The 13859-nt window shown below is 43.2% G+C and overlaps 1 protein-coding gene across 24 annotated transcripts in view; it reads left to right on the top strand.

The window, feature by feature from the left end:
• The window catches only part of Dst (dystonin), a 436213-nt gene that overhangs the window by 381101 nt on the left and 41253 nt on the right, over window positions 1-13859 (top strand). For all 24 annotated transcript variants that reach the window (XM_037199850.1, XM_037199849.1, XM_028865355.2 and 21 more), the window contains 9 exons: window positions 1428-1547; window positions 1700-1807; window positions 3080-3298; window positions 7053-7256; window positions 8834-9065; window positions 10106-10332; window positions 11348-11470; window positions 11599-11700; window positions 13725-13826. In XM_037199850.1, coding sequence (XP_037055745.1) covers window positions 1428-1547; window positions 1700-1807; window positions 3080-3298; window positions 7053-7256; window positions 8834-9065; window positions 10106-10332; window positions 11348-11470; window positions 11599-11700; window positions 13725-13826 — 1437 coding nt within the window. The remainder of the gene's footprint in view (window positions 1-1427; window positions 1548-1699; window positions 1808-3079; window positions 3299-7052; window positions 7257-8833; window positions 9066-10105; window positions 10333-11347; window positions 11471-11598; window positions 11701-13724; window positions 13827-13859) is intronic.

Genomic DNA, 13859 nt, shown 5'->3' with positions numbered 1-13859 from the left:
TGTTGCAGGAGCACTCTGTATGTCATGCTGGGTTCTACTTGCCTTGGGATGAGGAAAGTTGATCTGTTCCATTTTCCCGTGTGTTTACATTGTGACACTGTAGACTCTTTAAGGTAGAATTATTTTCTGACTTACTTTTCAGCCCCACCCTTCTCTTTTCTTACCTAATTGTCCTCTTCTGCTCCCACTTTGGAAAGTGGGACACTCAGGCAGGGCTGGATTCCACCAGCTGAAGTGTCCATCCCATCCATTCCTCCAGCTGAGGAGGTGTCCGTCCCGTCCATTCCTCCAGCTGAGGAGGTGTCCGTCCCGTCCATTCCTCCAGCTGAGGAGGTGTCCATCCCGTCCATTCCTCCAGCTGAGGAGGTGTCCGTCCCGTCCACTCCTCCAGCTGAGGAGGTGTCCGTCCCGTCCATTCCTCCAGCTGAGGAGGTGTCCATCCCGTCCATTCCTCCAGCTGAGGAGGTGTCCGTCCCGTCCACTCCTCCAGCTGAGGAGGTGTCCATCCCGTCCATTCCTCCAGCTGAGGCTCTTGTGCTTCTCATCTCTCTGTGGGGGTGATGGTATCACTCCTCCACCTTTTGATCCCTGCTCAGTTCAGAACAGCACTAAGAGTTTATCTGATGCAAGACACTGAGAACACAAAGGTCAAAAACAAAATGTGGGGAATATTCCTAATAAATGAGAGAAGCCGAATGTGGAAGTGTCCATATGGTATTTTACAAGTCTGACTTTCCCAGCCACTTCAACAATATGAACTCTGGATTTTAATTTTCTTCTGTTTATTTTTCTATGCTTTAAAATTTTCTGCCATGCCTATGATTTAATGTTACGGCGAGGAAAATAAACTGAAACATTTCTGAATGTTGTACATCTTGTACATGTTTAAAGTCCAGCATTAAATGAGATGTTTACATGAATGGTTTGAGTATATTCTTCATACACAGATATAGCTATTTACATGCATTTATATATACATATATATAGTATGTATGTATGTATGTATGTGTGCACATACAATAAAGAAATGGGAAACTTTCATTCTTTTATCAGGAGCCAGGGACTTTGATGGCACAGTGCTACCTACCCATCTGAGAATTGAAGTCACAGGAAAAAGTAACTTAAAATGGTATGGTATTGTCAGCTTTTAAAAGAGTTATGTTTGGATACTGAGACGCCCGAGCAGAAGCCACAGAGCCAGCTCTCCTTGCCTCCATGCTCTGTTACCACACTGCAGGGCATAAGGGCTTGTGGACAGAGTTCTTCGCTCTCTCACTCAGTCACTCGTGATTTATTTTAGCATGCTATGAAACGAGAAACCGAGAGTCTCCAATTAGGAAAGGGAGTATTTAGAAGCAACGTAAATAGGTAATTCTTCTGGCACCAGCCACAGGAACTTGCTGACCTAATTATTATCTTTTGTTTAGTTTGAGCAAGCAGCAGAGGCTGAGTTATCCTGGATTACTGAAATAGAGAAGAAGTTAATGTCTCTGGGTGACATCAGGCTTGAGCAAGACCAGACCTCTGCTCAGCTGCAGGTTCAAAAGGTGAGGAAATACATTTTCAGTTGCTGTCCAAGTTATGCATCGCCAGGCTCCGAGTCTAGAAAATACACTCACATGGTTTTGCTTCCCAAGATCCTGTCAGGGTAACTTGCTATTTTCAGCTTTGTGTTTTGTCTTTGTTTGGTAAATCACAGGCATTCACCATGGATATTTTGAGACACAAGGATATTGTTGATGAACTTGTTAAATCTGGACATAAAATCATGACCACATCCAGCGAAGAGGAAAAGCAGTCAATGAAGGTACCACCTTGTCCGTGTGCTAGGCAGTGAGCCTCACATGAATAGCATCTACTGAGCACTGAATTCCGGAAGGTCACCTTCTCTGTATCTGCAGCTGCTGTTTAAGTGACAGAATCCTTACATTTAAACCGGGACAGTCTGTGTTAATGCATCTGAGCTGTTAAAAGTTTCCTTGATTAACTGACACAGACACACACAGAGCATTCAATCAATCTAATCAGTATTAGCTGTATTACTGTTATGATGCTTAGGGGATATGTCAGCTTTGGGCCGTACACTTCGGGAACATTCGCAACTTTTAAGCTGAAATAAAATCCAAAACACATAGATCTTCATTCTGTCTAAAGTTACTCCAAGGCAATAGGAACAGTGATCTAATGGCTAAGGAAGCAGTGGGTATATGTAGTTTTAATAGTTCTCCAGATTGGTAGAAAACCTTCCACAGGTAGGAGTTGTTAGCTCAACTTTAATAGACATTTGAGTACCTTAAAGAAATGGCTGAGTGTTAGTACCTCCAGGTAAGTGTGTGACCCCAAATAACGATAGACAGACATCCATGCCTTAAATTACATTTTACATAAAATACATTCCTTTTCAGGTAGATCACAGATAAAATTACAGACTGTATAGTATAATGATATTTTCTCTTTTTCATTTGTACAAGGGCAGGTTATTAGTCTATAACTAAGAATTATTTTTTTAAGAATTCAGAAATAGAAAATGCAGATCACCATGAAATAATTTCCGTTCTGACTTGTAGTTTATCAGGCTGTTATCCTTTCTCCTCCTCTTACTGTATTGTGAGTTCACATTGCACTCTGGGATAACTATACCTCACAACACTAGTGTGTAGCACGGTGGCCTACGTTGATTCCCATGCATGTGATTGATTCTATTTTTAATTGATTTTTGTTCTTATGATTTCATTTGTAAAAGATAATCTTCCTTTTCCCCCCAGGTAATAATGCCAATGCTGGTAGACTTGTATGAAACTTACTTTCTAACCCTGGGAACAGTATAAGAGTACTGGAGAATTCTGCTTCTTGTGTCTGCAGAATTCAGTGATACTTGTGTAACGATTCGAGTGTCCTCTTTAATTTAACATGGGTGTGTGCACAGAAACAGTTAATGTGAACAGGTTCCTTTTATTTATTTATCTCGTGTACATTTGTTGTGTCCCCTACTCTGTGCCACACACGTTCAGAACTAGTCAAAGCATCCTGAACTACAACGTCCAGCCCGGCAAACACCCTTCCTCATCTCTTTGTCTAGAAAAAACTGGATAAGATACTGAAGAACTATGATGCCATCTGCCAGATAAACTCAGAGAGGCACCTGCAGCTGGAGCGGGCACAGTCCCTCGTTAGCCAGTTCTGGGAGACGTACGAGGAACTCTGGCCGTGGCTGACAGAAACACAAAGAATCATCGCCCAGCTGCCTGCCCCGGCCCTGGAATATGAAACTCTGAGACGGCAGCAGGAAGAGCACCGGGTGAGAGCTGGAGAGAGAGCCACTAACCAGGGTAGTGGTGTTGATGGTGTGTGTAAAGAGCTGTTAGACACGTACAGAATCGGGGCGTTTTAATAATAATAATAATAATAAATGTCTGCACTCCCTCACAGCTGGTGAGCTGCCACACACTGCATACATCACAACTTTCATATGGTAGTGCGTACATACTACAGCCTGTCTGGGAAGGAAAAATAATACCATTTTAAAATGTTAGTGGCATGAGCTTTTGAGATGCTTTCAGTTATGTATGTTGATGTTCTGTGTACGTATGTTGAAGACATTCTATGCTTTATGTGTAGTGACCAGAGCCATCTAAAACATTGAAAAGTAGAGTAGAGGTGTACAGAAGAACCATCATACATACACAGCCATTGAATTTGGAGGAAATGTACACGAGCATGCATCTGTCGAAACGGCAGTGTCACAAAAGCTATGAGACAGAAACCGGCTGAGGTATCAACATATGCTGGTGGCTAGGAGACATGGCCATCGAGTCCATGCTAGGGCCGTCACTACCTCCACTATGTAAGAGTGCCGAGGTGACCTAATCATATGAAGTGGAAGTGGAACTCTGGCATTATGAAACCGCTCCTCTAGCCGTCACTTAACTGTTGATATCACTTGACATTTACAAGAGTTTGGTTGAGAGAGGGTTCGAGTCTCTGGAGAAGATCTGGAGTTCTTCATGTTTGCGGGCTTGAGAACCCGGTTGTCCATGATCTGTCCATGATGAAGTCAGAGACTGATCAGGAGAGGGTGGGAATCAACCCAGGACGTGCTACAACATCTTGTAGAAGATATGATGAACTTAGTACTCTTTTAGAGATTTACTTACTTTTATTCTGTATATTTGGGTCTGTTGCCTGCACCACGTGTGTACGGCGCCCCGAGGCCAGGAGAGTGTATTGTATCCTCTGGATCTGGAGTTCTAAACAGCTAATGAGCTGCCATGTGGGTGCTGAGAATCAAAACCAGGTCCTCACAATAGCAGCAAATGCTCTTATCCACAGAGTCGCTTCCCCGGCTCCTGCCCGTTGATCTTGTTCCTTTACCTCCTTAGCACATGGGCATGGAAGGCTGTCTAGCTGAAGCACTTATTCCCATGAGAGCTTAGAAGAACAGTTTATGGCCACACTGAATTTTTACAGAGTTTCATCTAAACCATTCAACTAGCAAAAGACTTACAAATGGTGTCGAATTGAATTCAATTCCACTATAAAGGTGTGTTGTCTCAGAATCCTGGTCGTTGTTCAATGAATGACTCTTAGTGTAAAATGGACCATAAAGGTCTCTATCATAAGTGATTTGAAACAACTGCTTTTAGAATAACACCTAGTGGTAAGAAATGGTTCATTAGCTAAAATCTTAAAAATAGAATTGATTTTCTCTTTTGCATAATCTCTGAACTTGTAAAACAAACATATGATTACACATATCAAGGGAAAGACAAAGTTCTTATAGCCTTATATGTCTCCAAACTGTTCAGACTAAATAGTTTTTTGCAGCCCTCCAAAAGCATTTCTTTTCTAAGTCCAGATCTGCCGGTTAGGGAGAAGACCTGTCTGGAAATGATAATAGCCTCCAGAGGCTGTGTGATCAAGTGTTGTAGGCCTTTAAGTCATATGAGATTTCTCCAGCATAATGACCTCAAGAATTATTTGGCCACATGTGAGGCAAAGGCATGTGGTTTCCACACTCCCCACCCCTCACCCCTGAGAGAAGTTCTCCCTATGTAATCCAGACTGGCCTCAGACTCACCATCCTCCTGTCTCAGCCTCCTGACTGCTGGAATTACAAGTGTGTAACACCACATCCAGGCAAAGGCTGTTTGTTCACACACACACACACACACACACACACACACACACACACACACGTCCAAGTAGACACCTAATAAATGTTCTCTGGCCTGTCACAGGATGCCATATAAAAGGCTCATCACACTGCCCCCAGGTTAAGTCACCTCAGCAGCACTGCCAGACAAGCTGGCCAGGCAGTTCAAGAAACTTCAGCCAGGCCCTTGCATTTCCCTTGAGGGTCTTGGCTATTGAGTTTAGAGTTATTTTTCAAGCATTGCCGTCTGCAATACAAAAGTAGAACATACGTGTAACTTCGTCAGCTCTTTTTACCATGTGATTTCATTTTGGCTGATGGAGCCATTACCACCTCTAGTCTGTGATTCAGCACAAGGAATATAGAATGAAAGTAAGATCTAGACCAGAACACGCATGAGGTAGATTGCCACTGTGGCTTGTCCATGCTCTCTCATGCAACATGTTAGCTTAGACATGCCACTTTTATAATTGACTTTGTGTGTAGAAATGTTTTCAGTAGGCTTTCAGAACAACTTTAAAGCAGCAAAACACCTGTAAATTGTCTCTCGACTGCCTTTCCTGAGTGTCAGCCCTCTCAGAAGCTCCTACTGGAGGCTGTAGTGCAAACAGATTGGGGATACACTGGGTAAGGACAAGGGCCTGCCGATGAGGGCCAAGTGCAAGCCCTCCACTTAGAGGCTGGCCTGAGAGACTCTTAAAGAAAGGGTTCCCGTGGGAATGGTTCTGGAGTGGCCCCAGGAAGCACTGCTCCTCAGAGGTCCCAGCTTTGTCTTGGCTCCCAGTACCTCAGCCGATTGACAGGAGTGACTCCACTTGAATTCAGCTCTGCTCGACAGTGTAAACAGCAGGTCTCTCTCAATTCAGCGACATTTCTTAGGATACACATTTTCTTTAACTATGCCTTATAATAATGCTCAACATCTATTGTGTGTTTGATAAATCCATTACCTTTGAAACGTTTACAGTTTACAGTAACAAACAGGGGCCTGGAGAGATGGCTTGGCCGTTAAGAGCACTTGCTGCTCCTAGAGAGATCTGGTTTACGTTCTCAGCACCCACATGGCAGCTCACCACCTTACCTGTAACTACACATAAATAAATGTAATAAATTAACTAATGGAAATGAATTGATACATTTAGTGTCTGTAGGTCATGTATATATGGAATAAGTTCTATATACATATGTCATAATGTAACATATATGAGCATCCGATACTGGTTCACATGTGTGTGAATGGAGTGCCTGTGGGCTTAGGTCACTGTCATACCTCTCTTAAGTTTTTTTAAATCCTGGTATTGTGTCTTTCTTCCCCACTGAGAGTCTTCCTAGTCTAGACGTCCTCTCCCCCAGTCATTTCTGTATGTATTACGAATATGCGGAAAGTAGCACCCTAAGCTATGGCTGGGCCAAGGAGCTCAGACTCCTCTGCTGCAGCTGATGATGCTCTCGTGAAAATGGACAGCTCGCCGGGCAGCAGTGGCGCACGCCTTTAATCCCAGCACTGGGGAGGCAGAGGCAGGCAGATCTCTGTGAGTTCGAGGCCAGCCTGGTCTACAGAGTGAGATCCAGGAGAGGCACCAAAACTACACAGAGAAACCCTGTCTCAAAAAAAAAACAAACAAACAAAAAAGAAAAGAAAATGGGCAACTCTTGCTGTGGCATGCACAGTCACCGTTTCCTTTAGTGCCATTTCCTCTGTGTCCCAAAAGGCACGTGACTGGACAGTTGTCCCGTCCTGTGTTGGACTTTCTCCTCCTTGCAGAGACAGGGATACGTGCCTTGCAGCAGGGAGGGCATTGTTTAGCATTTCTTGTCAGCTGCATGCATTGGAGGTGGGATGGGTTGTAACATGGAGGTGTGACTCTGAGATACTGAGAAGCTGTTTGGTTTATTATAGCAACTGCGAGAACTGATAGCCGAGCACAAGCCTCACATAGATAAGATGAACAAGACTGGGCCGCAGTTACTGGAATTGAGCCCAAAGGAAGGCGTCTATATCCAAGAAAAGTATGTGGCAGCCGACACCCTTTACAGCCAAATTAAAGAAGATGTCAAAAAACGAGCCGTGGTACTAGATGAAGCCATTTCCCAGTCAACTCAGGTAACCCAGGAAAAAAATTAATTTCTTCCGCACAGCCAGGCACACAAAGCATTGGATCCTCTGATGAATTTCATCTTCAGTGATGTATGGACTATACTGTCTCTGAGTATAGTGTCTTTTCTCTCAGAAGTAGTGTTGGCTTGCAGTCAACTCTTGGGTTTCTCTGCCTGCTCCAGGGTACAATAAAAAGGAAATTTCAGCGAGTAGGAAACCTACCTGCAGCAATGGTCAGATGCTTGCTCCCATGTCCATCATAAGTGGAACACAGTCTTTGACACTAGGGAGAGAAAAGAAAGTATTTCAGTCGTTAATGGTAGAATATTTCCAAGAAGGCATTTAGAGGAGGTCCTGAGCAATAAGCCAGATAAATAAAGATAAGAATATTAAGTAGGCAACAGTTTTTGTAAATAACCACTTTTTAAGAAACTGACTCTTTGAATACCTGTCGGGTTTTGGTTTTTGTCATTAGATCCTGGCATTGGAGTGGCGTTTTCTGTAACCCTGAGTGTATGTTCTCGTGCCTGCCCCTGCTGTTGCTACGGGAAACCACTCTGGTCAGAAGCAGCACAGGGGAGAAGTGGCTTTGTTTCATCTTCCACTTCCGGGTCACAGTCCTCATGGTGGGATGGCAGGGCAGGAGCTGAGTGGGACTCGAAACAGAACCCAGGGAGGAACACAGCGTGGCGGCCTCCTCAGAGGCCCTGCTTAGCTGGCTTTCCCGCAGCCCTGCACCATCTGCTCGGGAACGGTGCCACTCACGATGGACTGGGCCCTCCTCCATCAATTACCAATGAAGCCCGTCCTCCATAGACATGGCCACAGGCCAGTCTGCTCTGGGAAGTCCCTCAAGTGAGGCTTCCTTCTCAGATTGACTCTAGGGTGTGTCAGTTGACAGGTCAAACTTCCTGGGACAGTGTTGCCTCGCCCAACTTTGAGGCTCGTAGAGAAAGTAACAGTAAACATGGTTTTATGACCTTGTGGATGATGCTTTCATAAATATAAAATTAAAATTATTTCCTATCTCTAATTGTATTTTGACCATGAATTAGATACAAACTTTGGATACAACCTTGGGCATATTTTTATTTTGTTTAATTTTACGGTTTTTTTTTTTAATTCAAGAAATATATAACTCAAGGAATCCCTTGAATCTCACCAAAACCACCTATGAATTTTGCATGCACTTGTATAATGTTTGAGGATTTCAAAATGATCATTTTAAATGAATGATCAGTTTTGACAGCAAAAATGTGCAACTTACCACCACCACCACCACCACCCCCCCCCAAAAAAAGAAGTTGAAATGTAAAATTAGGCAACAGGTTAAAATTCATATTGCTGCCAAGGAGCGATACTTAATGAATACATTCAATTATAGATGGGAAACTCGGTATTCTCTTCATGTCACAGAAGTGCACAGAGGTCATGACCTTAGGCTTCATACCCCAGCTGGATGTAACTTTGCATGAAAATGTTGGCAAAGGGTCCTTAGTCCTTAACTGAGGGAAATTTTACAGGCGACGTTACAATGACCCCATTGTTTTTTTGTTTTGTTTTGTTTTGTTTTGTTTTCATAGTTTCATGACAAGATCAACCAGATCCTCGAGAGCCTGGAGCGCATCATGGAGCGTCTGAGGCAGCCGCCGTCCATCTCCGCGGAGGTTGAAAAGATCAAGGAACAGATTGGTGAAAATAAGAGTGTGTCTGTGGACATGGAGAAGCTGCAGCCACTGTATGAGACGCTGAGGCAGAGGGGGGAGGAGATGATTGCCCGGTCTGAGGGCACCGAGAAAGACATCTCTGCCAAAGGTACTCATTCTGGAGCAATGGCAGAAATTCAGCGTTCCCTTATTTGGTTGGTTGGTTGGTTGGTTGGTTGGTTGGTTTGATTTTTTTTTTTTTTTTTTTTTTTGACGTAGGGTCTCTCCCTATGTAGCACTGGCTGGCCTGGAGCTCTCTATGTAGGCCAGACTGGCCTCAAACTGACAGAAACCCATCTGCCTCTAGCTCCCAAGTGCTGGGATTGAGGGCACGCCACCTCACCCGGCCTCAACAAGACTTTTAAAATAGCTCTAGATTTGTACGCTGTTTGCTGTGCACGTGACTGTGGAGCAAACTGCCAGGTTTCCGAAGAGCTTGCACGGCCATGTGCCCCTGTACACAAGTCCTTTGATGGCTTCCTCAGTTTGTGAGGTCCCTTGGCTGAAGACAAAACGTGGTTCTCTGGAGACCATGTGTCTGTCCTCTGAGCCTCTTGGGCTCTCAGAGCAAAGTTAATGCTAATCAGCCAAAGCTGGGGATACAGGTTTAGTGTCCTCTCTAGCATGCCTGCTCTATTCCATAACCACCGGAATGGTAGCCAGAGCCACTCAGGTTAGAGCTGTGCTCTATGAGTCAAAGGAAGGGCGTGTACATAGCAGAAATAAGAGTATTCCAGAGACAAGTCAGAAGTACACATCCTTGTCCTATTCCTGAGACTGAACAAGCAGTTTCATCCTTGGAGAGCATAAGAAAATATGTCTTAGGTTAACCACTTACTGCCTTTGGGACTAAGGCCAGCTTCATGAACTTAAGACTCGGAAAACTTGGGTCTTCTTGAGCCCATGTAGCCTTAAGCATCGACGTTGGTAAGGAAAAGTCTTGGTTCAGCCGGAGCAGGCCCCTAGATTTTGCATGATTTGTGATAGGTGTTGGCCCAGTGGTAACGCATAGACTGCAGTCGGTGAAAACCGGGTCCCTGGTTCTGGGTATTTAGCAAATCAAGTAACTGCTCGCTGTATGAGCTCCAGTTTTGCTTTCGCTGAAAAGGCGATAACCGGCACCTTCGCTGACATGGTTTTGCTGTGTAGCCGTGCAGGACAAGCTGGACCAAATGGTTTTCATTTGGGAAAACATACACATGATGGTAGAAGAAAGGGAGGCCAGATTGCTGGATGTTATGGAACTGGCAGAGAAATTCTGGTGTGACCACATGTCATTGGTGGTTACCACAAAAGACACTCAAGATTTCATCCGGGACCTGGAAGACCCTGGGATTGACCCCTCAGTAGTTAAACAGCAGCAGGAAGCAGCGGAGGTAAGATAGCACCGACTCTGTGTGTGACTGAAAAATTATGCCGTTGAGATTGGTATTCGGTTCTGAACGTGGGATGCGCCGTGAGTACCAGAATGTAATGGGCATGCAGATCCCACCTGGAGGTTGTTCCGGAGATCTCTTCTCTGCACCCACACTGCTCATGCTTGACCCTGACTTGGCAGGGCAGGTGTGCGGCTTTGTACACCCCAGATGGTCCCCGTGTGGCCATAGGTGCACCGTTCTGCTCCTCCTCCTCCTCCTTTGTGCTCTTCTGAGTGTCCACGGTGCCTTACAGTCTTCCTCCTTACCTCAGCATGTCATCTCTGCCACCACCGCTGTGATGCACTTCAGGGTTTGGTTCGATTGTTACCCACCCCATACACTTACTGTCTTGTCTGTTTACCTCAACTACCTGCTGGGCTGTGGGTCCCTGGAGAAGGCTAGGCTGACATTTCCATGTCCAGTGTCTGGTTTAGGGCTTTGTCCGTGTTTATTAAATATTCACTGCTGAGTGGGTGTGTTTAACCGTGACAGTGAAAAGCAAGGTAGGCCACTTCATCGCTTTTGTGCTATCCCAGCAGTTGGCAGGTGATGGCTAAGGTGATGACATACAAGGAACTCCAGAGCTCGCTTATCCTCAGCTTCCCAGCAGATACATTACTTTGCATAAAATCTTTGTGCTCATGTTTTACTGGTGTCTGTTTTGAGAACATACAGGCAAACTAGCAGTGAAAAACAAAATGTCTTTCCGTGCTTTATCGTATTTGGGGTATTTTTTAAATTGCTCTGGTAGTTTGTCTTTATTAGTAAAGATTTGGCATTAGAGGATATTATTTTCTCTAAAGTATTTCTTTTGTTTTCTTGTTGAGAAGATGACTATAAGAACTTGAGAAATGAGAGAAAATGAAATGATGCTAATTTCACCTAGGAATCCCTGTGCCAGCTCTGTGTGACATCTTTTCTTGGATTTGGTTTGGTTTTACATGGTGTTCTGAGGCTCTGTTTTGAATTCTAGGCAATAAGAGAGGAATTTGATGGCCTGCAAGAGGAGCTAGACCTGGTCACCACACTGGGCTCTGAGCTGATCGCTGCCTGTGGGGACCCTGATAAGCCCATTGTCAAGAAAAGCATAGATGAGGTACCGATGACTTGTTTTCCACTTTCATAAGAATGCCTTTCTCAAGACTTAGCAACTAACATTTGTGTGTCACAAATAGTTTAAATTACAAATTTGACACTCAAAGGATTGGACCCTTTGTTTTGTAGTTAAATTCAGCCTGGGATTCTCTAAATAAAGCTTGGAAAGACCGGGTTGACAAACTGGAAGAGGCCATGCAGGCTGCCGTTCAGTACCAAGATGGATTGCAGGTAAGGTGGTTGCCACGTCCTCTCATTTTAGCTGGAAACAGGAATCTTACTTATTGATGTACATTGATGCTTTGGGACCAGCCAGCCCAATCCTGTGACTGTGTGTGCAGTTGCAGACAAATCTGTTTTTTACAAATCCTGTTATTGCCACAGCTAGTTTGACTCAACCTTTTTAGAAGATATTTCTTACCTATCGGACATACGGATTTATAAGTACATGTAAACATGGATTTGTGCACACATCAGTGGAATTTACTTTGAAAAGAAGTAGTCTAATTTTTTTTTTCTTTAAGCGAAAGTAAATATTCCCACACAGTATTTTTCAAAAACAGTTGAGCACCGGGCAGTGAGGTAACATGGAACAGAGTCTGAGTTCTCTTCTAAAGTGAAATAAAATGAAAGAAATAAACACGGGCTAAAAATACCACCAAGTTTAACTGAAGTCAGAATTAAGAGACCTGACATGAAGCCAGTGTTTTCTCTGTGTACTAAAATAGATTTTTATTTTATTGGCTCATAACTGGGTGTATCAAGGTGCTTTCTTTTTTCCGTATATGTGATTGTTAAAATAGTTGTTTCTCATGTCTCTTCAAGGTTCTCATTCAGTTCATTAGCCAGATAGAAACTGTTCTTTTAATATTAGGGTTCTCTTGAGGCCAGCTCAGGGAAATTTCTTCCCTTCCTCCCTCCTTGTCCTATTTCCTAACAGGTTGGCAGGAGTTTAATCTCCCAGACTCCTTACCGCATGGAAAAACCTCTCTTAAGTATTTCCATAACACTTAAGTGAATATTATTTTTTGAAGCTCATATGAGAACATTTTTTCCTTATTCATTATGCCATTTCATCTTATATTTGTAAAAATAAATGTCACCAGCCAGGCTTTATCTCAGCAGAAAGGGTTTTAAACTTTGGAAATGCATGAAATTTTTCATGATAAAAAACACCTTATTATAACTCCTATACATGTGTATATATACTTGTTCACACACCCCACCCCAAGCAAAGTAACGATTTTTTGCTTAAATAACCAATGGCCAATGATAGCCACTTGGGGCTCCCATCTTTGTGTGTAAGGCTGCATCAGAATGTAATTCTTCTGGGTGGCATTGTCTTCCATGGCTAGAGATGGTACTGCTACTATGTGAGGTCACTTGAGAGCCATAGGCAAGACACCATGATTTGACACATACTCCTTACCAACAGCAAGAGACATAAGGTCCATCATAGGTCCTGTTGGTTATAAATGGCAACTTGGGTTACTAAATGGCTGTAGCTATAATATGGTGCTAGGTACTATATAAGGGTCAAGGCTTGATTAAAAGATGAGATGCATTTTCTTCCCAAGTTGCTGCTTAAGTAATTAGGGTTGGTTAATGGTCATTTAAATATTACCCGATAGTTTATAAGGTTTCTCTTCTTCCATCATCTTCATTAAAATGTAAAATAATTTGGTTATACCTTTAATTCAGTTCGTTATCTTTAAAAAAAAAATGTGTGCTCGGCCTTTGTAAAATGTGTAGAAACCTAGAAAGAATATAGAAACTAGTGGACTCTGAAATCTGTTGCAGTTCATGGTAATGATAATCTTAATCACATGTGTGTGCAGAATTTTAATGTTAACCTGAGTAGTATAGAAAGGTTAGGTGACCCGCAGTGACCTTCTTGGTTATTTGAATAAGTTGATACATTTGGATCCTCTCCTGATCTTTTTATATAAGCAAATGGGAATTTTCACTTCTGTGATTGAATATATAAACTTTTTCAAATGAACTTTTCTCTGAAAGTGCTTGATAGTTTAAGAATAGGATTCTTCGGCTAGCTTTGGTACAGAATTGGAGGTGACATTTACTTGGCATTTGAAGAGCTGGCTTATATTATTAAAGCTTTTATTCAGGTGAACTATCTTAGTTTTATAAAGTAGGCGCCTTTTATAATTTCTTCTAGTTATTGCCTTTCCCCATAACACCAGACCCATGGCCATTTCGGAGCTACTGTTATAACACAGGGGAAATGTATCTTTCAGGCAATATTTGACTGGGTTGATATCGCAGGCAATAAGTTAGCCTCAATGACTCCAATTGGAACGGATCTTGAGACCGTCAAGCAGCAGATTGAAGAGCTGAAGGTATGTGTGGGTCTCCTCGTTGGTATAGGCCTG

This window comes from Peromyscus leucopus, chromosome 16_21 (assembly GCF_004664715.2).
Source record: "Peromyscus leucopus breed LL Stock chromosome 16_21, UCI_PerLeu_2.1, whole genome shotgun sequence".
NCBI classification, from domain to species: Eukaryota; Metazoa; Chordata; class Mammalia; order Rodentia; family Cricetidae; genus Peromyscus; species Peromyscus leucopus.
Note: the sequence above shows the minus strand (reverse complement) of the source record. Positions and strands in the feature narration are given on the sequence as shown.